Below are 26,525 nucleotides of genomic sequence, written 5' to 3'. Positions count from 1 at the left end.
AAAAGGCCCTCTAAATAAACATGAATTGTAAACATATAAAATCACAGAGACCAAGGTACCATGCATCAGGCCTACATGGATCATCACCGGAAGGGAGAAGTAGACACATGACCCCAAGCCTAACCCCAAAGCAATCTCCAATCGATAACTACTGTCAAATGAAAATTTAATAACCTACAAGGTTAGGCTGAAAGGCCAATTTTAAATGGGCAACAGAAAATGAACTCAGCAGCATCTTTGGAAGTTCATGTCGCATGTCAAGTCAAAGTTTTGTTTTGTCCTATTAAAAAAAACAGTGTATATTATTATTGGCCACAAAACCTTCAACTTACAATTTGTTTTGCTTACAAGAGGGGCAGAAGTAAAAATGGAGCAGAAATTGAGGGAAAGGCTAACTAATGACTGGCCCATCTTGAATACTATGCCATGAGGGAGGGTTCATACCTAAAACTATTAATGATATTTTCATATACTTGTAGACGGGAACCTAGCATATCTGTCATCTGAGAGGCTTCATCCAGCAACTGAAGAAAACTGATATAGAAACCCACAGACAAGCATTAGGCACAGCCTAGGAAATCCTATGGAAGAGGGGGAAGGAGGATTGAAGGATCCAAAGAGGCCAAGGACACCATGGAAAACCTACAAATTCAACTAACCTTGGCCCATAGGGGCACACAGAGACTGAACTGCCAACCAGAGAGCATACATGGGATGGACCTAGGCCCTGTGCGCCTATCTAACAGCTGTGCAGCTTGGACATCATTTGGGACTACTAACAGCAGAAGCAGGGGCTCTGGTGCCTGCCTTTGGATCCCTTTGCCTTAATTGGGCTGCTTTGCCTAGCCACAATAGGAGAAGATGTACCTAGTCTTACTGCAACTCTATATACCAAGGGAAGATTGTTATGCATGGGAGGCCTCCCCTTTCCTGAGGAAAAGGGGAGGGGACAAGAGGATGGGGGTAGGAAAGGGGAGAAGAAGGTACTGGGAGGAGAGGAGGGAGGGGAAGCTGCAATCCAAATGTAATGTAAATAAATTAATTACTTTTTTAAAGTTTAAACTATTTTTCATTTTTACATTTCTTTAATCTTATTTATAGATTTAACTCTTTTGACCCTGCAGGTCCTTTTCATGTAGGCTTTAAGTTCATGAGATTCCCTAGTGTGCTAACTAATGGGTCTCTGTGTCTATACCTGTTTCTTGGGCTATTTCTTGGGCTTTTTCTCTTCTATTCATTTGTTTTATCCTATTCCAATATGTCAGTCTTTGTTTTACTTTATTTTATTATTGCTTAGAAGCCCATGTTTCCTAATGAAAAACAGAAAGGAAGTGAATCCAGATGAGAAGGGAGGGCAGAAGGAACTAGAGTAGAGGGAGTGGAGGCTGTAATAAGAATATATAATGTAAAAAAAAGAGCAATTTTCAATAAAAATGCAAATATCAATCTATCCCTATGCAACCAGTGTGAAAAAATCTATTCAAATAAATTGGGTATTAAAATATGAATAAAAAATATTTTTCGTATATAGATGTATGCTTCTTAAAACTGAGACCACAAATGCTACCATAGGCCTAGAACTTGTTGCTATATAAAGTTCAGTGCAATGACATTTATATCTTTTAACTTAATAATTTTTAAATTTTAAAGTGACAAATTATTTTATATATTCCATTTTTAAACTTTTTACAGATTGCTTGTGAGTTTACATCATTACCCCAGTAGTGCTCATCTCCCATATGCCCTCATATCTACCCTTCAACTTTGCTACTTCCCCTCCCCAAATATAAAACGCACACACAAACAAAAAAACAAAGCATAGAAAAGTTCTCATCATGGCATGTCACACTGTGCCCCACAGTTTACCCCTCTGTCCACCCATCTTCACATGCAAATGTTCATTGCAATGAGTCACTGGTTTAGTTTGAGTTCTCTGACTTCTGTAACATCATCAATGCTGGATCCTCACCAGGACTAGTCCCAGCTATCCTGTTGTTGTCCTGTGTTGTGGAGATTCCAAAGCTTTGGTTCAGAAGAACTGGCTCTTTTGCATGTCCCTGCATTAGACGATTATATAGATTTTGGGGTGGGGCAGCTCAGAGCCCTGGATCTGGGCCTGAGTGGGAGCCCATTTGATCAGTATCTGCTCTTCCTTAACTGCACCACCAGGGTGAGTTCTACAGCACTCCTCTTGCTAGATGACCCAGTACTGCCATTATAATGGGGCAGGGTCACCTCTCCTGCTCTCATGCCCTTGAGGCAGCTCACATGCACCCAGGCCTTCAGAGCCACCTTCACTGCGCTGCCCACTCTCCCAAGTACTGCAACTTATGAGAGACTGGGATAGCTCTCCAGCTCTCATACCCACTGGCTCACCCAGGCCATCATCATTAGGGAAGGCTCCACTGTGCTGTCCAGATGATGCTCAAGGCCAGATTTCCAGAGTCCTACAGCAAGTGACAAGTCAGGGACAGATCTCCTGCTTTCATGACTTTAGGGCCAGGTCTCCCAATTACCACATGTGGGAAAGGAGGAAGGGCATCACCCCCACAACTATGCCACTTCTTGGCAGATGAGTAATGGAGCTAGTTCTCCAGTGTTCTTGCTCTCAGGGCTGGCTTACTCCAATGAGTGTACTCTGAACCAGGACCAGCCCTACTATGCTACCCAGGCAAGGTGCAGGACCCACACTCCTGAGTTCTACAGCCAGCAATGTACATGGCCAACTCACCCACTCTCATGACCCCGGGACCAGCTCTCCTAGCTTCTGAAGGTGGCAAGGGGTGAGGGAGGGAGAACATAACTCCTGCACTCATTCTACCTAATGGCAGAGTCAGCTTTCCTACTTTCTCACACTCCTGGTCAGCTCACTTGCATGCCCACCACCAGGGCAAGCTCTGCTGTGCTGCCCAGATGAGGTATAGTGATTGCTCTCCAGAGTGCTGCAGCTGGTGGAGGACAGAGCTGTGTGGCATGGCAGCAAGCTGGTATCTACAGCCCACTTGGGCAGTGGACTAGAAGGCTGGACTGTTGGTGACTCGCTGATGTGCAGGTCTCTGTCTTCTTTCTCTTTGTGGCTCTCTCTGTATGTCTATGGCTCACCATTGCCATGGGGTAGAGAGCAAGTCTCTGAGAGTCTTTCCCTGCCTGCACTGCGTGGTATAGTGGAAAGCAGGTTTCACTCTCTCTTTTCTTCCTCCTGAGCTCAGCTGCCCAGATTTGGGTTGGTTTGATTTGTATGTGTCCTAGACATAAAACAGCAATGGGCCACCTAATCAGGCTTCAAGCTAGGAATGAACAAAGGACTACCAACTGCTCTGTCCTTGACAGACATAAGAATACCGCCAAGGAAAACAAGGTGTCTTTTTTGCCCAACATTTATCCCAGTGGTCATAATGCAGAAGCAGGTGGATCTCTGTGAGTTAAAGGTCAACCTAATGTATACAGTGAAAGCCTGCAAATTCCAGAGCAGCTGGAGCTATAAAGTGAAATTCTGCCTTCAAAAGCAAATGAACATTTCCTATAAAATTTATTCAGTTATAATAAGGTGTGTCCTAGAAGTACATTGCTTAAGGAAGTCACCTCTAAACTCAAATTCAATAACTAAAAATCATAGCCCTATCGTTTATTAAGTATATATTCTTCCTGTGAGATGCCATTGATTTTTTTCCAGGTAGAGCACAAAAAGATGGGTTTCATTGTGACTAGCAGCATATACTATAACTTAAGTATAAGGTGGTCTTTTGGGCTTCTTCCAGTCTAGAAAATGGGAGTAACTATGGTACATACATAATGGCATTATCAAAAGTAATAATATTAAGTGTTTTATATGGTTAATAATATGTTTTATTCTGGGTAAATTATCATTATTTCTTTTGTATCTCTCTGATTATTCAAATATGCATTGCCTTCAGAAACTATGCCTCAGAATGAATGAGTAAACAATGATATATATTTACCCCACAGTTTGTCTTCCAATTGTTGTTTATACTTCCTTGATTTTCATTCTCAGCCTTGTGTCAGTCTACCAACTAATACTGCATATGCAATGCCTGGCATTCAAGGCCCTCTCATTCTAAACCCTTTAACTTTATCACCTTATTAATTACTCCTTTCCAAATTCCTAAAGAACTGTAATGTTGATTGCTATTTACTTTTTCCATCATTGGGACAGGAGGACATTGACAAAAATGTTGCACTCAAATAGTGGACTGAAAAATACATTGGATGTATTTCTAACATTTACTACTTTATAAAAAAGTAGTAAAAACACTTCAAACAAATAAAATACCTTTCTCCTAAAGAAAATTAAACAGCATATTTAATCATGAAGATTCTGCATTTAAATATATATGTAATTTGTTGTGAGTTATAACTCATAACTCTTTGGTATTTATTTGAGATATATGATATATATTTGATATATAACTCATATACTCTTTGCATTTTTTAAGATTTATTTATTTATTATATGTATATGAGTACACTGTAGCTGTCTTCAGACACACCAGAAGAGGGCCTCAGGTCTCATTACGGATGGTTGTGAGCCACCATGTGGTTGCTGGGAATTGAACTCAGGACCTTCAGAAGAGCAGTCAGTGCTCTTAACCACTGAGCCAGTTTTTGCAGTTTTTTAAACTACCAGAAGTAGTCAGTGTTATAGTGTTCTATGTTATTTGTAAGTAGATTTTAACAGTTGTTTTACAGAGAATTTGGGGTATTGTAGGACAGTTACATTTAGAATTGATTTACAAGACTGTATGGTTAGATGTCCCCTTCTTCTGACCTCATATCTCTGTGATAAACATAATCATAGCTGTCATAGTACTATCCACTGTAATGCCTTAAAATATGTTTGCTAGTTGCTCTTTACTTAAACATGGAAAGTTAAACAGAAGAATTACTAACTGTAACCATTTCTTTTGCATTTCAAGATCCTCACATAAAATAATCTCATCATTTCCATAATCAAATTCCTCCCTGGACTATATAAGGTTTCCCAGACTTTGAAATCTAAAACCAATCATTGCTTGCTTAAACATTGTCATTTTTTTTCTGTGACCACATTAGAAATCCACAACTAAGAAAAGTCCAAATATTCTTTTTAAATGAGGGCCAAAATGGTAGCTATGTACTTTAATTTACATGGTATTCAACAAACTGCAGAAAGCAATACTTTTCTTCTAAACACTTGCAAGAAGACATATAAAGGGCCAACTGTGAGAGCTGATTTTTCTTTTCTCCACAAAAAATATAGTAGAATCTATATGATTTCTTTTAAAAAGGCCTTCTCTTTAGAATGATTTGCTCTGTACAATAATTGTGATAATATTACCATTAATTCCAAACACATTGAGAACTCTCTTAAAGCAGTACTTACAGGTTCAAGTTAATAAATCACGCATAGTTCCAATTTTTAAAAAACACTTTATTACTTTATAATTACAGAATTCTCTCATGCCCCCAAAACCAAGAAATATTCTTTAATTCCTCCTTTTGGTGGTCCCTTCCTCTTCCTTAGTCTACACAAATGCATGTTCTAAGGGCTTCCTACCACTTCCTTTTCTTGCCTGTACACCAAATGTCAATGTTCTGTTAATTTCAGACCTAAAATATCAGTGAATTGTCAACCTGAGAAGCTGAGAGTTGTATTTGTATCATCTGTATGAATACTTAAGAGTATCCATAACTTTCAGAAAAATAAGTTCACATATTTCTCTCATTTATTTACAACATGATAATAATTCTCTGTTTCTAGTGCACTTCTGTGAGTTATGATATCTGAAAACCCTTGAGATTTTGTTTAGTGACATATAGAAATGTGTAAGAAATTTTTAAAAGGAGAATTTCTAACCTGTGGCTCAGTTTCATAGCTTTCTATTCATGAGATTTGCTTATATTAAGGCATAAAATTGACTTTGAAATAATGAACTATTGGGCTTCTCATCAAGACTGTACAGGTGATTACACTAATAGGACAATATATTTATCACAGAAGACTCTACCCAGAATCATGCTAATCCCCAACTGATGAATTTTTCAATGAGAACAAGAAAATTGTGTTAAAATGATTTATATTTCCTATGCTTATCTTCAGATTGTATCTTCAGCATTCACCTCAAACTTAGTATTGACCTAATACATATAAAAATATAAGCAGAAGGAATAGTATAAGCATGTACCATGTACACTTAACTGTTAATCCTGAGGCATGTTGCTTAACCGCTCAGCTCTAACATTCATTCATTTGTATTTGTAATTTCCACATTTATTGTTGCTTGTATCGGAAAAGTAAGATGAGATGTTCTTGTTAAAAATACATATCAAACTGCCAGTCTAGAAAATGATAGACATCTATAAACATCCAAGAGGTGGATTTTCATGGCTTCCATTCAGTAGCAAGAGTACAGTGCTAAAATTCTTTCACACGTTGTTGTAACTTTTGATGCATTTTGTCTGTATTTTATGTTTTAGAAAGACTTGAAATCTTTACTCCATTCAGAAATAAAATTACTTCATGAAACACATTTACTTTTCTGTAAATATTAATATATATCTTGCATCTCAGTACTAATCTATCACAGAAGACAAATTTAAATAAATGCATTCAATTTATCTTTGGATGGAAACATCTGTTAAAAACTTGAACTTGATCTGGGACTTGTTACTAATAGAAGGCCATAAATTTTAAATTGGAAGCACATGGATTCCATTTTTCTTTCTACTCCCACATTTTTTCACATCATGCCTCCATCATCTGTGGAGACAATAACTATCATACAATAAAACTTATTTCTGCTATTTCCAAGGTTCAATTAAAAGAAATTGTTTGCCTGGCAATTCCTACCTTTGGACCAAGCCACAGAACTTTAGGTAAAGAGAATCCTACCTGAAGAACTATCTCATTTTAGCTAACCATTGATGAACCACTCTCCCTGCTCATGAGACGGGAACGGGTAACAGAGCTTCCATGGCGAGATAGTTGGTCACGAAACTCTGAAGCCATGAAATAATACAGAATCGGGTCCAAAAGACAACAAAGACTTGCAAGGCACAGGGAAAAGGGATGGAAATACTGGGTACTTTCCACAATGGGACAACTGGTAATGATGTTTTCCTTTACCATGGTATAAAAAATGAAGTTAATGTGATAAGGAGTGAAGCAGATAACAAAGACTGCAGCGCACATGAAAACCATCCTCAATGCTTTTTTCCTTTCGCTAATCCCTTGAAAAGCCATCGGTGGGTGTTTCAAGGATATAGTTGTTTTCCAGGTACAGCATGCGATGGTGATCACTGGAATCACAAATCCAGAAAGCTCAGCAATTGTAACCATGGTGACCAAAACCACTGGATCCATTGGTTTGTACCCGAGATCAGCAAAGCACGATTCACTGTTACTAGCTAAGCCAAAACTTCTCAGGATGGGAAATGGCAAACAGGCAGTCCCCACAACAATCCAGACAGCAGCACTGATGGCCACGTCATACCTACGCTTCCAGTTTCTGGCTCTGAATGGCTTGAGGAGAAAGAGGCACCTTTGAAGGCTAATGCACGTCAAGAAAAAAATGCTGGCATACATGTTGAGATATTTCAGATAGAAGCACAGCAGGCAAAGGGCCTTTTGGAACGGCCAGTGACTATTGATATAATAGTAAATCCGAAGAGGTAAGGACAGGACATGAGCAAGGTCCGCCACTGAGAGGTTGATCATGAAGATGATGGCCTTGTTCTTCTTGCTGATGAAGCGGCACAGGACCCACAGGGCTGCACTGTTAGCCAGGAGACCCGGGATGAATATGAAGATATAGGTGGTTGCATACAGAGAGTTCTGAAATGTCAAAGTGACACTGCAATTACTCTCAGCAGTGCTGGTACTGTTGCTGCCCATCTTGAATATCTCAGAATGTTCATCAAGGAAAACTATGGAATTGTGGCTCCTGCCACAAAAAAAAAAAAAATAGGTTAAAAGGCACAATGGTTAACTAATACTTTAGTGAATATCTAGGGCTCTCTTTTTCACTGAGATATAGAATATTCCAATTCTAGATAATACACAGATCAATAAGTAGAAGCTCTAAGAAGATACATTTCTGACTCAACATCACCCAGCAAATCAGTTTAGAAATTATGGAAATGTGCCCTGGCATATCATACCAAAAACATTGTGGCATTTAAATATCTTCCTCAAACTTGCTTCTCCACCATTAAAAAATGTCTTGATTTTGCATCTGGCTGACTTGGGGAGTGTGGGAAGATGACCTTTTAATTACTTTATCATAACTCACTACTTGTGTCCTCTTGAAGTTGTTGCATCTCCCTGGGCTTGTGTCCCATTCTCAACTTACATGAAACACTTCAATAATGTATAATTTCATACCCTGAACTATGAATACTTCCTTGTAATTTTGGAAGTATAGTGCTCAGGTCTCCCTCTCTGAAGAAGCCTACACCATTATACATGTTATTCTGTATACCTATAAATATAAATTTTAAATGAAATGTCCTTATCTAGGCTGACAATTCTCCCCCAAGGAGACATACACTATCTAGCAAAACACCAATGCCAAGTATGAGAAGTCTCTTTTGAGTTTTTGCTTAGGGACATTCAAGAGATTTCCAGAACATTATAGGCTATTGCTATTTCCCTTACCTAACAGAGGTGGAAGGTAAATCCATATTGCTGAACATACCATGCACTTTGGACATAGGACACAGAGAACATGAGCTGTATCTGAAAGACTCCTCATTCAAAACTAACCTTCATGGTACCAGAAAGCACCATACAAGCTTCCAAATGAAGAAAGCAACTGACAGATATGATACCTATGAATCACATAAACAACCAGCATAACACAAGAATCACAAGAGTACAATCAACACTAGCATGCACACCTTGGTATTAATTTAGACACAAGACCCGCCCAATCAATAAAAGGGAAATTTTGCCTGGTACTGGAAACCAGTCAACTACCCCAGAATAGTGAAGCCATGAATTTTGGAGGAGAAACTACAGCTGACATTTCACTAAACCACTATCATCCCTAATAATATTTTAAATACTTGTCCTACCTACAGATAAGTGTATCCCTCACCCCTCATCAAGGAAAACTCTCTTTGCAATAAAGAGACCATTAGAGAAAACCACAACCAGCAAAATTGCAGAGTTGGGAACCCCAACTTCAGTTCAACTCCTTCATCAAATGTTCAGGGATCATTGAGAAAGTGGGAGCAGGAAGACTATAAGAGCCATAGAACAGCAAGTTTGCTGTGAAACTCTTCTTAGAAACAATAAAGAAAGCCGGGCAGTGGTGGCGCACACCTTTAATCCCAGCACTTGGGAGGCACAGGCAGGCAAATTTCTGAGTTCGAGGCCAGTCTGGTCTACAGACTGAGTTCCAGGACAGTCAGGGCTACACAGAGAAACCCTGTCTCCAGGAAAAAGGAAAAAAAAACAGAAAAAAAAGAAACAATAAAGATTTTATAGGTGGCTTGCTCCTGCAGCCCAGAGCTTGGGTCCCAGTTCTGAGGCATCTGGCAGGAGCCCTCAGCTCAACTCTCTCCACGTCCGGATCCAGATCAGCCTGGGCAGCAAAACCACATCTCCAGGTCCTGCAAGAGGCAAGAGGGGCTTCTGGGCGGCCAGCGGGGAGAAGTCAGTGTGCTCCGATGAATCCAGCAGGCCCCAGCGGGAGCCTTCGGGTGCCTGCTTTGAGATCTGAACGACCAGGGCCACAGTGTTCCTTCTCCAGGAAGTGCAGGAGACCCGGTGTGCACACAGAGGCAGTCTGGGAGCTCGCAGCACAGCTTGCTCCTGCAGCCCAGGGCTTGGGTCCCAGTCCTGAGGCCTCTGGCTGGATCCCTCAGCTCAACTCTCTCTGCTTCTGGATCCAGATCAGCCTGGCGGCAACACCCAGGTCCTCTCCAGGTCCTGCAAGAGGCAGGAGGGGCTTCTGGGCAGCCAGCTGGGAGAAGTCGGTGTGCTCCAGTGAATCCAGCGGGCACCAGCGGGAGCCTTCAGGTGTCTACTTTGGGATCTGAACAGCCTGGGCAACAGCACCCTGTCTCCAGGCAGTGCAGGAGGTAAGCTATGCACCAGAGGCCACCTGGGAAGGGGCAGGTTGCACTGGTGAGTCCAGCACTGACAAGACCAACTAACACCAGTGAGAACTAGATGGCAAAAGGCAAACGCAGGAACATCACTAACAGATATCAAGGCAATATGACAACATCTAAACCCAATTCTCCTCTACCAGCATGTCCTGGATACCCCATCACACCAGTAAAATAAGATTTGGATTTACAATCACTGGTCATGATGTTGGTACAGGAACACATGAAGGACATACTTAAATAAATTCAGGAGAAAATGGATCAAAAGTTAGAAGCCCTTGCATGGGAAACACAAAAATCATTGAAAGAAATCCAGGAGAATACAAAAGCCAATAATGAGGAAATGAAAAAAACACTTAAAGAAATACAGGAGAACTTTGGTCAACAGGCTGAGGTCATGAAAGAAGAAACACAAAACTCTCTTAAAGAATTACAGGAAAGCAAAAACAAGCAAGTGAAAGAGCTAAGCAAAACCATCCAGGGTCTAAAATCAGAAGTAGAAACAACTAAGAAAACTCAAAGGGAGACAACTTTGGAGATAGAAAGCCTTGGGAAGAAATCAGGAGACATAGATGCAAATATCAACAACAGAATACAAGAGATAGAAGAAAGAATCTCAGATCCTGAAGATTCCATAGATGGACTCAAAAGTTAAAGAAAATGCAAAATGCAAAAAGCGTGTAACCCAAAATATCCAGGAATTCCAGGACACAATGAGAAGACCAAACCTAAGGATTATAGGCATAGATGAGAGTGAAGATTTACAACTTAAAGGGCCAGCAAACATCTTCAATAAAATTATGGAAGAAAACTTCCCTAACCTAAAGAGAGAGATGCCCATGAATATACAAGAAGCCTACAGAACTCCAAACAGACTGGACCAGAACAGAAATACTTCCAGTCACATAATAATCAAAACACCAAATGTTCTAAACAAAGAAAGAATATTAAAGGCAGTAAGAGAAAAAGGGCAAGTAACATATAAAGGAAGACCTATCAGAATCACAGCAGACTTTTCACCTGAGACTATGAAGGCTAGAAGGTCCTGGGCAGATCTCATGCAGACTCTAAGAGAACACAAATGCCAGCCAAAACTACTATATCCAGCAAAACTCTCAATCACCGTAGATGGAGAAACGAAGATATTTCATGACAAAACCAAGTTTACCCAATATCTATCCACAAACCCAGCCCTACAAAGGATAACAGGAGGAAAACACCAATACAAGGAGGGAAACTTCACCCTGGAAAAAGCAAGATAGTAACCTTTGATCAAACCCAAAAGAAGTTAAGCAATCAAATTTTAAAAAATAACGTCAAAAATGATAGGTAGTAACAATCACTATTCCTTAATATCTCTTAACATCAATGGACTTAATGTCCCAATAAAAATACACAGACTAACTGACTGGATACGTAAACAGGACCCTACATTTTGCTGCTTACAGGAAACACACTTCAGGGTCAAAGACAAACACTACCTTAGAGTAAAAGGCTGGAAGACTATTTTACAAGCAAATGGTCTCAGGAAACAAGCTGGAGTAGCCATTTTAATATCAGATAAAATTGACTTTCAACCCAAAGTCATCAAAAGAGACTCTGAGGGACACTTCTTGCTGGTCAAAGGAAAAATACAACAAGAAGAACTCTCAATCCTGAACATCTATGCTCCAAATGCTAGGGCACCCTCTTTCGTAAAAGAAACTTTATTGAAACTCAAAGCACACATTGCACCTAACACAATAATCATGGGTGACTTCAACACTGCACTTTCCTCAATGGACCAATCAGGAAAACAGAATCTAAACAGGGAAACAATGAAACTAATTGACGCTTTGGACCAATTAGATTTAACAGATATATATAGAACATTCTATCCTAAAGCAAAAGAATATACCTTTTTCTCAGCACCTCATGGTACCTTCTCCAAAATCGACCATATAATTGGTCACAAGACAGACCTCAACAAATATAAGAAGATAGAACTAATCCCATGCCTCCTATCAGATCAATATGAAGTAAAAGTGGTCTTCAATAGCAACAAAACCAACAGAAAACCCACATACACATGGAAACTGAACAATACTCTACTCAATGATACCTTGGTCAAGGAAGAAATAAGGAAAGAAATTAAAGACTTTTTAGAACACAATGAAAATGAAGACACAACATACCCAAATCTATGGGACACAATGAAAGCAGTGCTAAGAGGAAAACTCATAGCCCTGAGTGCCTCCAAAAAGAAAATGGAGAGAGCATACATTACCAGCTTAATGACACACCTGAAAGCCCTGGAACAAAAAGAAGCTATTTCACCCAGGAGGAGTAGAAGGCAGGAAATCATCAAACTCAGGGCCGAAATCAATCAAGTAGAAACAAGGAGAACCATATAAAGAATCAACAAAACCAGGAGCTGGTTCTTTGAGAAAATCAACAAGATAGATAAACCCTTAGCCAGACTGACCAAAGGGCACAGAGAAAGTATCCAAATTAACAAACTTAGAAATGAAAAGGGAGATATAACAACGGAAACTGAGGAAATCCAAAAAATCATCAGATCCTACTACAAGAGCCTGTACTCAACACAACTGGAGAATCTGGAGGAAATGGACAATTTCCTTGACAGATACCAAATACCAAAATTAAATCAGGACCAACTAGACCATCTAAACAGTCCCATAATGCCTAAAGAAATAGAAGGAGTCATAGAAAGTCTTCCAACCAAAAAAAGCACAGGACAGTGCAGAATTCTATCAGACCTTCAAAGAAGAGTTAACACCAATACTCTATTAAAAACAAAAGAAAATCTGGGGGAATCAGTATCCCTGACCTCAAGCAATACTACAGAGCAATAGTGTTAAAAACTGCATGATATTGGTACAGTGACAGGCAGGAGGAACAGGATTGAAGATCCAGAAATGAACCCACACACCTATGGCCACTTGATCCTCGACAAAGAGGCTGAAAACATCCAATGGAAAAAAGATAGCCTTTTCAACAAATGGTGCTGGTTCAACTGGAGGTCAGCATGCAGAAGAATGCTAATTGATCCATCCTTGTCTCCTTGTACTAAGCTCAAATCCAAATGGATCAAGGACCTCCACATAAAGCCAGACACTCTGAAGCTAATAGAAAAGAAACTGGGGAAGACCCTTGAGGACATCGGTACAGGGAGAAAGTTTCTGAACAGAACACCAATAGCGTATGCTCTAAGATCAAGAATTGACAAATGGGACCTCATAAATTTACAAAGTTTCTGTAAGGCAAAGGACAACATCAAGAGGACAAATCGGAAACCAACAAATTGGGAAAAGATCTTCACCAATCCTACATCAAATAGAGGGCTAATATCCAATATATATAAAGAACTCAAGAAGTTAGACTCCAGAAAACCAATCAACCCTATTAAAAAATGGGGTACAGAGTTAAATAAAGAATTCTCACCTGAAGAACTTCAGATGGCAGAGAAGCATATTAAAAAATGCTCAACTTCATTAGTCATTAGGGAAATGCAAATCAAAACAACCCTGAGATTTCACCTTACACCAGTCAGAATGGCTAAGATTAAAAATTCAGGAGATAGCAGGTGTTGGAGACGGTGTGGAGAAAGAGGAACACTCGTCCACTGCTGGTGGGGTTGCAAATTGGTACAACCACTCTGGAAATCAGTCTGGCGGTTCCTCAGAAAACTGGGCACCTCACTTCCAGAAGATCCTGCTATACCACTCCTGGGCATATACCCAGAAGATTCCCCACCATGTAATAAGGATACATGCTCTACTATGTTCATAGCAGCCCTATTTATAATTGCCAGATGCTGGAAAGAACCCAGGTATCCCTCAACAGAAGAGTGGATGCAAAAAAAATGTGGTATATCTACACAATGGAGTACTATTCAGCCATTAGAAATAATGAATTCATGAAATTCTTAGGCAAATGGATGGAGCTAGAGAACATCATACTAAGTGAGGTAACCCAGACTCAAAAGGTGAATCATGGTATGCACTCACTAATAAGTGGTTATTAACCTAGAAAACTAGAATACCCAAAACATAATCCACACATCAAATGAGGTACAAGAAGAAAGGAGGAGTGGTCCCTGGTTCTGGAAAGACTCAGTGAAACAGTATTCAGCAAAACCAGAATGGGGAAGTGGGAAGGGGTGGGTGGGAGGACAGGGGAAGAGAAAGGGGCTTATGGGACTTTCGGGGAGTGGGGGGCTAGAGAAGGGGAAATCATTTGAAATGTAAATAAAAAATTATATCGAATAAAAAAAAGATTTTATACCCATGATATCTTATCAACATGACTGCCTAAACATGAGCTGAACAGGGATGATAGCTATAGACATGCTAATGTAAAAGGGGAAAATTCAAGAGGTCATATCCCTACATAACCCTAGATGCCCCGCTCCCCCCCCCCCCAAAAAAACCCTGCAGGCAGTAATGAGTGGAGAAACAAGTTTTTTCTAGAGAAGAACAGACTAATTGGTTATCCAATACCAAATGGTTAGTCTTGAAAACATATAAATACAATTGCCATTATATGGACTGAGCAGGTTATATTTCTGTATTTAGAATCACACAACAACAACATCAAGAAGACCGTGAATTTTTAGAGAAAATAAAGTGGATACATTGAAGGGATTGGAGGAAGGAAAGGTGAAGGGGAAAATTATATTATATTATTATATTATTATATTATTATATTATTATATTATATTATATTATATTATATTATATTATATTATATTATCAAAAATATTTAACATTTCTAAAAAAAGTCCTATACTGTTGCAGTGTCTACAGAGGACACATTATCTAACAGTAACAGTGAATATTGCCCTAATACCAGTAAAACAGGCCATCCAAACTACTTTTTGAGAACAACTTAAAATTTAATTTTGAGTAAATATTAAAGTAATCATTACAGAGAAGTGGGAGGGGGTTGATCAGGGAATGGGTGGAGGGAAGAGGGCTTATGGGATTTATGGGGAGGGGGAAATCATTTGGAATGTAAATAAACAATGTAGAAAATAAAAAATTAGAAGATTAAAAAATAATCATTATAAGAACAAAACTTTTAGGCATTTTATATCATATATTCATTGCTGTTTTAGTTATGTATTATGTTGAGGTATCGAAAATGTAAACTAATCTGTTCTCAAGTTCTGCAAAGTTGTAGAGGTTATCTGCAGAAGAAGGTGGGAAGTAACAGCAGATTTATCATCTTATTTTGACTACCTTATAAAATCTCAGATTAGAAAGCCCCTTTGAAAAATCACCTATTGAGCCTATACATAATACAGGAAGAAGCTAGGACTAAAGACAGATTGATAAATTAAGGATTTAAGAATTCAAGTGGGAGATGTTTTAATCTCTATAGATATTCTTCTCAATCTTCATTTTCTTCCCTAAAGCAATTTACACAAGCAACCCTTTTATGAGATTACAAGAATAATTATTTTATTCAAAGCTTAGAGGAGAAGAAAAAATAAGGAAGGAAAAAGGAAAGAAAGAAAGTATAGCCTGAAGTTGTTTCTGATATGAAGCAGCTTATTTGTTTGTTTGTTTGTTTGTTTGTTTGTTTGTTTTTCAAGACAGGGTTTCTCTGTATAGCCCTGGTTGACCTGGAACTCACTCTGTAGACCAGGCTGGACTTGAACTGAGAAATCTGCCTACTTCTGCCTCACAAGTGCTGGGATTAAAACTATGCACCACCACTGCCCGGCTTGAAGTGGTTTATTACATTTTACTGTTATTATTGTTGCTTGTTGAGTATATTTACTACAATGGAGTATTGTAGTTTTAAGTTCTCTTTCTCTGTGGATGAATGGCATCTGATACCATTTCCAGTCCCTTTGCAATAAACAGAGATGGACTAGTATAACAGAACCCCAAGTAACATTTTCACAGAAAGAAAAGAACCCAAGTACTTTCATTTTGCCTACTCTTATATTTCATATGTAAATCTACTTTAGCTATCATTGGTGATATGTAATAAAGAGTAATGAATGTAGTCATCCTGTGTGTTTTTGGAGAGCTTCTAATAGAGAGGTATTCAAAAGTAAAAGGGAGGAAATCATATTTTAACCAAGAAGATTGTAGACCAGGATCAGCAAAAGAAGGATCCACATGTTTTATATAATTTACTAGTATAAATACTTATTATTATTACTAATTATTATAATTGATATATATTATTATCATCATATAACATAGATGTAAAGACTAATGTTTAGAGAGATTTAATGAATTTGGAGGTTGTTGTCAGTGTTCTACTGTGAAGAGACACTATTACCAAGGCCACACTTGCTAAAAATTTATTTAATAGGAAGTTTGATTACAACTTTTGAGGATTGGTACATATTAATCATAGTGGAAAATAAACAAACATGGAGCAGAAGCAGTAGCTGGGAGCCTTATATCCTGATCTATAGTCAGAAGAGAGCAAGACAGACAGAGACAGAGAAAGATAATAGGCGTGGCATGCACTTTTGAAATCCCAGTCACATACCACCTCCAATAAGATCACACCTACTTCAACAAGGCCATACCCGCATAATGTTTTGTAGGGATGTTCCAAGTCTTAAAGTATTTTGTTACTTGCCTCCCTGCAACTAGATGTGACTTTAAAATGTAGCTAGCTAGCTTATTCACCATTTTCACAGATTCAAAAGGAGATGCCCCTGGTTGGCTCATATATCAAATTCTATGTCCTCAGCTTGTGGTTCTCTGGAAATGTTAGGGGGTAAAGCCTAACTTAATGATGTGGGTCACTGGTGATGAACTCTTTCTCTGTTTTCCATCTACCATAGAGAAAGCTCTATGCCATGGTGAACTAAATAAAAATGAATCCTTCCAACAACCGTGCTGATTTTAATGCTGGCATTACTTGTGTTGTCATTTCTTATTACCAATGCAGAGTCTGCCAAGGAGCAAAGGGAGCTACCAGCTTACTACAGCTTCAAGAACTAAGAACACCTCGAGCCCAATCGAATCCCACTTCCACTTTTTCACTTAACAAGCATGGGTATTTGTTGTTGTTGTTGTTGTTGTTGTTGTTGTTGTTGTTTGCTTGCTTTACCAGTGCAGTTTCACTTGCTAACAGAGCCTCACCACCACCACCACCACCCCTCACCCCGAGTTAAATATCAGAGCCCAGTTTGGCTAAAACCGAAAGCAGTTTGCACCTTTTTTTTTTTTTATTATGGGTGTGTGTGTCTCTGAATCTGTCACAAATACAACTCAAAAATCCACAATTAGTCACAAATTTACATTCTCATGACCTGGTTACCAAAACTCTTCTCTTCTCCAAACACAAGAGGAAATAGTAAGAGGTTTCCTTCATCTCCTCCGTAAAAATTAAGGGTAAAATCCCCATGCTGGTGAGAGATGGGGAACTTATTTTTGGTTCAACAGAAATATAACACTTTGGAACACGTATACCTCACTTGCTCTGAAGAACTTGTGTCATTCTGAAATTTAAGAAATAAAAACAATCTAAAAATCTACTAAGACAAAAAATATCCAGCTTGTCCCCTCATTTTCTGGTTTTGGTAATGTTCTCTATCACTGTTCTTTCTCTAGCTTTGTCTGTGCTGCTCTAGCCTCCTGTCCTTTTCCCTAGCTCTCTCAATTTCTGGGTAGCTTCCTTTATTTGCATTAACAACATTGCTCTCCTTTAACCTAGACACATTTTTGGTTCCTGTCTCATGAAGAGATGTGAAATTCATGATTCATTCCTGAGTGTGTACTTCCCTTTTCTGTGTCTGTTGATCCCTCTATTCAGAATGGCCTCAGTCCCTGTCTTTATACATCGAGCTACTCTTAGTCTTGGTTTGAAGGTCAGAGAAGCTTTATCATTTGAGCTTTCAAGTGATTTCTACTTATCATTGCATGTGCTTTTTTCTTAATCTTTGTAGCATCAGCATTTGAAATGTCCAGGCCCACTTAATCCTTTGTTCACCACACTGTTCATCCTTTTATTGACTTAATCAGTGCCATAAAAGAATGTTTTATCCATCACCATGTGGCTATTACACATTCAAAGAAATTTTGTATGTAAGTGGTTCAAAAATCTAAACTCAACATTTTGAAAAAATAAAAATCTTGAGGTTATGACGCCATCAACTAGTACACTTTAGTTAGTTATCTGCTGCTTCCTTTGGATTATAAGACTCCCCAGAATGTACCTACCCTTTATTGCTTAGGAAAGTCAGGTCTGTAGAGGCTTAAAAATACAGTCCTTGAAATAAGATTATCATGGCTTTTTATTATTTAAAAAAATGCTCATTGCACATTATAAAACTATTACAGATATGTATACTTACTTCACTTTATTAGCAAATGTTTTCTTATATGCTTTTGAGACTCAGAATTGCAATTTAAAGACTGAATCTGCCTCACTGATTGAAACACCAACTAAAGAACATACATGGGCTGGAACTAGGCCTCCCTATGCATATGTAGCAGATGTGCAGCTTGGTCTTCATGTGGGTCCTGAACAACTAGAACACGGGTTAACCCAAAGGCTGTTGCCTGTAAACAAGATATGTTTTTCTAGCTGAGCTTCCTTGTCTGGTATCAGTGCGAGAGGAAGCATTTGGCTTGATCTGCCAGGGTAGGAGGATACCCCTGACAGGTACTGACCACTCAGAGGAGAAAGGGAGCAGGAAATGAATGAAGGACTGGGGGGGGGGTAACTAGAAGGGAGGCAGTGAGCAGAATGTAAAATGAATGTTAAGTAGATAGATAGATAGATAGATAGATAGATAGATAGATAGATAGATAGATAGATAGATAGACAGATAGATAAAATAAACTGAATCTGTATATCTCAAAGCTCTTTACACTTAGAAAGCAAGTTTTAAAGTGAAATGACTCTTTGTATTTACACCACCACCCCTGTGAACTTTTGAGGCAGAATCCAGTTCTATGGGTCCTGGGGTGGATTTTGTGGAAAACATGAAATCTTCACAAATATTATCCCTCTGAAGATCTCAAGAGGAATCTTTTAGAGAAATCACTGAAAAAAATCTCTAAAATATCTATAAAAATCAATATATCAAAAGAATTGAGGAACAGGAATCTTTATACAAGTGAGGTAAGTAGAACAGATACCATAGGTTTTGTTAAGATGATTTATTCACAAAATATTTAGAGCCTTGTTCAAGGCCACAGAATTGTTTTATGTTAGTATTCAAATCAATAGTTTGGTAATAGTCCTCTTACTGGCCTTTGTGCCTCTGTGCCTTTGGCCTTTGTTCTCTTGTTTCTATGAAATTCTAGGATATACAGTATCTCAACTGAGTAAAGATGGCAGTTGGACTGAGATGTTTCTACTCTCAATTTGGTCTCTATAGGGACAGGATTGGGGAGAAAAATTAAGGTTGTGTCTGGGGAAAAAATAAAGTCAAGCCTAGCTTGCCTGAATTGTTGACTATTCTATTTGTACTGTAGAAATCTTTCAAAACTGAAGTCACACCTTTTCAATAAAGGCTTCCATGGCATGCTAGTATGAACTGTTACTAATTTTTATTAATGACATTCATCTGGGACTTAATTTGTAATTTAATCTAGCAAGCAGATTTTTTATGTGTATATGATACATGCTAATGACTGAGGATAGGTGAGCTGAATAACAAATTCTGGAAAAGAATTTACTTGGCTGATATTCTCAAGAAGTTTACATCAGTAGACTAAAGAGATGGACGAACAGTTAAGAGCACTCGTTCTTGCAGACATCCTGAGTTTGATTCTCAGAACCCACATGTAGGCTAATAATCATACATTACTTCACTTCCAGGAGATCTAATGCCTTCTTTTGACCTACACATGCACATGTGCATTGGTGTACAGATAAACAGGCACAAAAAATTAAAATAACAATCAGTCTTTTAAAAAGAATTTTGTAATCATATGTGAGAGAGCGTAAGAGTAATTCATGATAATACAATTTAAAAACATGCCATGAAAGATGTACTAAAGATATTTCTGTAGAAATAAAAGTCTTGCATAGAAAAGGTTAGAAATTAAAACTTGAAGGATAAGGGAAATTCAACAATCAGTTTTGAGGATAAGCAGAATATAACAGAAGAAACATTGAAAATTCCCACGGTATTAGAATGGGATAGTGATTCTGTGAAGGCTGGTGAATAGGAGTCTCTCAGAAGTCAATAATTTCCTCCAGTCTCAAGGGCCCAGTTCAGCTCTTATTTTTCTCCAGCATTGGGGAACTGTACTTTGGCTTCCCTCTTCTTCCAAGTCTTACTGTATTTGCAGATTTCACTAAGAAAATGTACTCTTTATAGTAAGATTGTATATCTTAGAACGGTATATATAATTTATCCATATTGAACAAAAATCTAAAGATCTAGATAGGACGTAGAAACTTTTACAAGCAAGAGTATATAGTATAGTCCTATGCTAGCAAACAAGAAAATCTGTCGTCACATGAGCTACTTTACCAGTCAAAAGCCATAATCTTTACACACCTTCTCTTGAGATAAATCAGGTTAAACTCCAAGACATCAGAACATGTAAGAAATTAAAAGTGAATAATTCCAGTTTTTTATTTCCAGCAGGAATCTTATATACTTATGTAGAATTTCATCATTTAGCAGTATATTTTTGTAGAAATAAGTTTTACTTCAAAAATATGTTTATATCAGGCTTTTGAGTCTTATTCACTAATGTTGAGTCCAAGGTTTTAATAGGTACCAAAAAGCAGCTCCCCTCCCTAAATAATTATATTAATTTTCACAAAGAGACAATTCAAGCATAGCTATATAATTATGGTATGAGATTTGTCCTTAACTCATACCAAAATACTAATCCAAGTCCTTGTGCATATAAGTTAACCAATGCTGTTCTTATGTATATCAATAATTTTTGTAGGAATTAGGAGCTTTATTATTATATCTTTAATAGATCAGGAAATTAGCTCTCAGCAGGATTAATTTCATTTCCCCGAGTCTAAGAAGTATTGTAATTTGATTTGTAATAAGATTTCTTCATAAAACTAGGAAAAGGTTAAATTCTCCATTTCTAAACAAGTTTTTGCATGGAAGAAAAATATTTTAAGATGTGATTTATATGGAATATTCTCTTCTTAAGGACACTGCACTTCTTGGATATAGTTCTAGCTCTTTTGTCTATATTTTCTGTGCATATATGACAAATGATTGCCCACCAGATCTGATAGTAGCCCCACCAGGTGTCAGGGTAGTGCCATATCAAAATCAGGGATTTTATGAAGTTTAGCCTATGGGCTCAAATTGCAGTAGATTGCAGACAGAATATTTTGTACATTTTAATTTTAGCTTTGATAGAAGTAGTTTTGACCCAGGACTCCCAGGGACTAAACCATCAACCAAGGGGTACACATGGTTCCCATCAAAAATGTGGCAGAGGAATGCCTTGTAGGGCATCAGTGGGAGGAGTGGTCCATGGCCAGGTGAAGGCTCAATAGATGCCCCAACAAAGGGAAATAGAGGGGTGGGGTGGGAGTGGGTTGGGTGGAGGGGCATATACGTGGAGGCTGGGGGTAGGAGGAGAGGTTGGGGGTGTTTGAGGAGGGGGGAAAATTGGGAAAGGCTTTACCATTGGAAATGTAAATGAAGATTATATTCAATAAATAAAATTTTAAAAAAGTATTGTTGACTTGACCGAGACTTGTAGGATAGAGAAGACTGAAAACAGGAGAATATTTTTTAAATATTACACTTGGATCAAAGAGACTTTGATTCTACTAGTCAAATACCAATTCTCTACATTGCTGTAATAAGTTCATTTTTTCATTTCTTTATTATTAAAATAAGAAAATTGAACTCAATAGTCTTTAACTATGTTCTAGCTCCTACTTATCTTGTCTGTTATGGGCAATACCCCTATCACTACTGCCACTGCCAGATCCTCATGCAGCCACTATCCTGATGAGCAAATATATAGATCTGTGTATGTAATTATCAAAAATCATTGTTGAATGATAATTACAAATGATAGTGAATCATTTAATTGAAACTGGAGGATATTAGCACTCAAATAAGTAATCTCATTTGCCCAAAACTATTATGCAATTGACTCAGTGTGGAAAGACAGTTCTGGGATTAAGCTCTATTCATCCCCTTAGTATGAGCTCTATTGCTCTTTGCCCTCTCAGCTCTCCTTCTCTTTTTAACCTCGTCATTAAGAAACCAGCACAACTTAGCAAACATATATATCAAAATTACTTCTATTTTCCTTGATAGTAGGGGTAGCCTGTGGGCTTGTTGTCTTAGAAAAATTGAAAGAGAGAAAAATAATGGAGACCTGTGAAATAAAGCAAAACCACTGTACTAAGGAAACAGCTGAAAGTACACATGTCCACATTCTTCTTGGTGGCAACATACAGTATAGTTACAAAGTACCAATGCAATGAGTAGATTGTTCTGAGTCTAGGACTGGTTCCTTACAACAGAAACATTACATTATTTTTTGTTTGTTTGTGTCTTGAGGGAACTAATGGCTTTAAAATCCTGATCTGAACCTCAAGTAAACTTTTGGGATAATTTAATTAAAATACACTGTAGAACTCCCCACCCAAACATTGTCCTGGTTGTGGAAAGTTGTCCATAAAGTAGTTTTACAGCAAACATCTCTCTGTTCTTTTTAGAACCATGGCACATGCTTTATACGATGCCAAATCACTTATCTCAAACACAGCCACCAAGTACCATCCTCAAACTGCCCCCAAAATTTTGCTTATTCACATGGATATCTTTGCTCCTCCATTAATTGAATTTAGTAGTCCATACAGTTAGAACTGGACAACTTTCTCAATTAGGCCCTACAAAGAACTGTGTTTGACCAAAGAAGGGAATGGACTCAGCAAGAAACATTATAAAAAGCAACTGTCCTAAATTTATGGCCTGATAATCAGTATAGTTAAGACAATTAGAAACTCTCAGTATATCTGCATATCACCTACCCATTTACTGTGTATTTTAGTTTTGCATAAATCCTCTAATTAGTAAATATAACAATGACTCTCTGCATCTATTTAAATAAGCAAAACAAAAATATCCCCACTTGAAGAATTCTAAGACTCCCTTCTCCTGAAAGGCCAGGCAAAATCAGCATCATTGTATGTAGCTTGTCTGCCATGAAGAATTCCTCAGGGAAGCTGGCTCTAGCTCCACTCTAAAGCACATTCACTGAAAAGATAAGTGTCTCACATTTGGACTCTTCTATCTAGAAGTATTGAAGTTAGAACAACCATGAACGTTAAAGAATCAAGGAATACCTTTGAACAAACTCTAATAATCAAAAGGGTCATAGGTAGTTTTATACTACTTCTAAAAGACACAGTCTTCTGTAAGGAAAAACAAACATGTGTTTTAAGACTCAGTTTCTAGCTGTTATTCTGCCACCAATTACCTGAATTTTCTTAAGTGATTTTATCTCACTGTCTCAAATAATTTCACTACATCATGAGGTATTTTATCTGTATATAGCCCTTTCAGCTCCAAAATAAATCATCAGACATTCTTACTTCATGCCAGAGGAAAATACTATTTGTCTCTGCATCTCTGTATGCTAAGCTTACCACTAAGTGTTCAAACCTAATTTTTTGTATGTAACTAGAGAAATTATACACAGCAGAAATTCAAATCCTCTTTTATTTGGCTAAGTATCTCAAATTGTTCTAAAGGAGACTTAAATACAACTCTGTACTTACCTTTTGTGGCATCCACTATTCCTTGTCTACTCTACAGAAAGTCCCTTTAGCAAACAGTGAGTTATATCACATCCTCCATACTGCTATTAAAACAGTAGAGGCCGATCACATTGTACTTCACTCTGAACTCCGGCTAGACTCAAAGGCAATCACATTTGTTCCTCTGTAAGAATCCTGAGACAAAAAACCAGAGACCATTTGGTTCAAAACACTGCCTTCACATCTGCCCCTGTCCTGCTCTTCCTGTCTCCACCAATCCTCCCAAACAGAACCACAAAGTTACAGGTGATGGGCTAGAACTTACCCTGATGCTGAGCTGGGATAGAGTCTTGTATATTTGCAAAGAGATGGGAGTAAAAAAGTACAACTCTGGGCAGCAAGCACATATCCTGCTGATAACTGAAAAAAAAATAGTGTTGAAAGAGGAAGTAGAGCACATTAATGTCTCACCACAGAAACCTTGCTTGCACAGAACGAAGGTAAGTCCCTTGAGCAGATGACGTTAGTCAAGTGTGATTTCTTCTTTATTTCATTTGTGCTGTACAAACAGCTAATACATCCTTGCCTTCTTAACTGTTACCCACCTTATTTCCTTCCACCACAACCCAAATGTTTTTCTTACTAAATCCAGGAGGTTTGGGGTCAAGATAAGACTTCTAAGTCAAATATAAAGAAAATTTACCTAAGAACTGGAAAACTGCTGCTCTTTGAATTCTGGGAGGCAACGACTGAGGAAACTTCAAAATATACATCAAAACTAGCAACAGGACTATCTTGGTTTAAACATTCCACTCAATCTAGATCATCCTCATCTCCATCAGTCCATTTCTAGATTCATATTTTAATGTGTACTTAACTTGTTTTGTGTATTTATTGTGCCTTTGCTATACTGAAAACTGTGTCATACTGGGAACAAAGGCTATACCTAGATTACTTCTCTATTGCAAACAAAGAATTTTCACAAATGTTTAAATAAAAAGTGTGGAAGTGGGTGAATAAATAAATTCTCAAAGAATGTGCATGTAAATAAATGAAAAGCATGATTGATCACAGATCTGCTTCCAGTGTAATAGGAGTCTTTACAATGATTCTTCACAATGTCTATGGGATGATCAGAAATATGCAAGTAAATACCACACACATATAAACAACATTTTCAGCAAAGTTTCAGAAAAATTCTGAGAAACAAGGCTTATAAAGTAGTACAAACCTCTACAGGCATGTGAAAGAACCACACTTAGAATTTGCAGCCTGCAGCTGCAACGAACTTTCTGGGTAATAACCATAGTAAAGAAGAAAAACATAAATACTTGTGGGTTAGGTCAAAGAGTAGCATTTTGATTCACAGATAAGACTGATGAAAGAAGGAAATTGAAGACCAAGTTTTTGTAGGAGGGCAACTTGGAACTGCAACAGCTCATTTTGCAACGAATGCATCTTAGAAAACCAGAACCGTTAGAGACCAAGGTGGAGCTAGGCCCAGCACTCAGGGATGTCCAATAAAAAATCACAAGGGCATTGAGGGATGGAAAAGAAATGGTTTTAGCATTAGAAACTAAGAGCCTGGGCTGATTGATGATAGGTCCATGACATGTGAGGACTGGCAACGAAATAGGGTATTCTTTCTGGCTGAACTATGGAACGAAACAAGCTTGACCTTGCAGTCCTCCTCTTAATTCTGATTGCATAGATTTATCCAGCGCCAATCTGTTGTTAATTTAGTTTTTTGATTTGGCATCCTTACTAAAAAGAGACTAAGCTGACAGGCCAACACACATCTCAGTCCATTTGGCAGTTCTTTTCTGTACTATAAATTATTAAATTGGCATCCTGATGTAAATCTGTCCCTTGCGAGTATGAGTACTGTGAGCCAGTTTTCTAGGGTATTATCCTTCTCTGAAAAATACATATATACTTCTAGACCTGTTAAACTTTGAGGCCAAAGCCTGGGATAGAAGGAGAAAAAAATCCTTTCCTGACAAGGAACCAGTGTCACCCCATACCACATTCATTTCACAGATGTCTTAATGTTGCTAGAAGAAAGCTTGACTACTTACCTCACCTCTCTCTTGTATTCAAGTATCCTTACCTACCATCATCTCTAACAAGGGGAGTAACAGATAAGAAGTTAGTGAGCCAATTCAGGCAAAAAACATTTTAATTCTGGTAAATATGTAGGTCATCTAGAAGGAACAAATCCGTAGATAAACAAAAAGAGCTAATTTAATAAGCATCCCTAACTAACTAGTTGCTGAGTCCAGTTGGTGGTCTGTGTGTCAATATCCTAGCCATAATAATCTAAATTTAGGGCAGTCGTGCCATCTTACCCATTAATCTGGATGCTTCTTTCTTTTCTTCTTGCTTACTATATTATATATATATATATATTATATATATAATATATATATATTTCCCACATTGGTAAAGGTTTACAATTATACTTGAAATGTTTTTAAGTACTCTAAAAGTAACATTCAATAAGCAATAATACCTATTATTGAGAATATTATTCACTGATATCTATTTTATTTTTAAGGGAATCTATCTGAAATTAGGATCAGGAAAATCTCATTTTTCATAAGCAACCAGTATAATTTAATTATTATGGCTATAGATGTTCCTATTTTTCAGAGTCTACTAAAAACAGAGCCAGTTTGAACTCTACTGATAGCAAAAGGGATTTTTTTATAGTA

At 37.9% G+C, this 26,525-nt stretch overlaps 1 protein-coding gene across 5 annotated transcripts in view; it reads right to left on the bottom strand.

The window, feature by feature from the left end:
- Positions 1-5,407: 5,407 nt before the first annotated feature.
- Positions 5,408-26,525, bottom strand: part of LOC127675307 (putative P2Y purinoceptor 10) — a 92,735-nt gene continuing 71,617 nt past the window's right edge. For 3 of the 5 annotated variants that reach the window (XM_052171383.1, XM_052171381.1, XM_052171384.1), the window contains 2 exons: positions 24,137-24,231; positions 5,408-7,940 (listed from right to left, as the gene is read on the bottom strand). In XM_052171383.1, the coding sequence (XP_052027343.1) occupies positions 6,908-7,891 (984 nt within the window). In that variant the 5' untranslated portion in view covers positions 7,892-7,940; positions 24,137-24,231 and the 3' untranslated portion in view covers positions 5,408-6,907. Of the gene's footprint in view, positions 7,941-23,832; positions 24,026-24,136; positions 24,232-26,525 lie in introns of those variants that run through there. The other 2 variants (XM_052171385.1, XM_052171382.1) reach the window with 2 other exon arrangements.

Source organism: Apodemus sylvaticus, chromosome X (genome assembly GCF_947179515.1).
Source record: "Apodemus sylvaticus chromosome X, mApoSyl1.1, whole genome shotgun sequence".
Taxonomy (NCBI): Eukaryota; Metazoa; Chordata; class Mammalia; order Rodentia; family Muridae; genus Apodemus; species Apodemus sylvaticus.
This window is presented reverse-complemented; position numbering and strand designations above follow the sequence as displayed.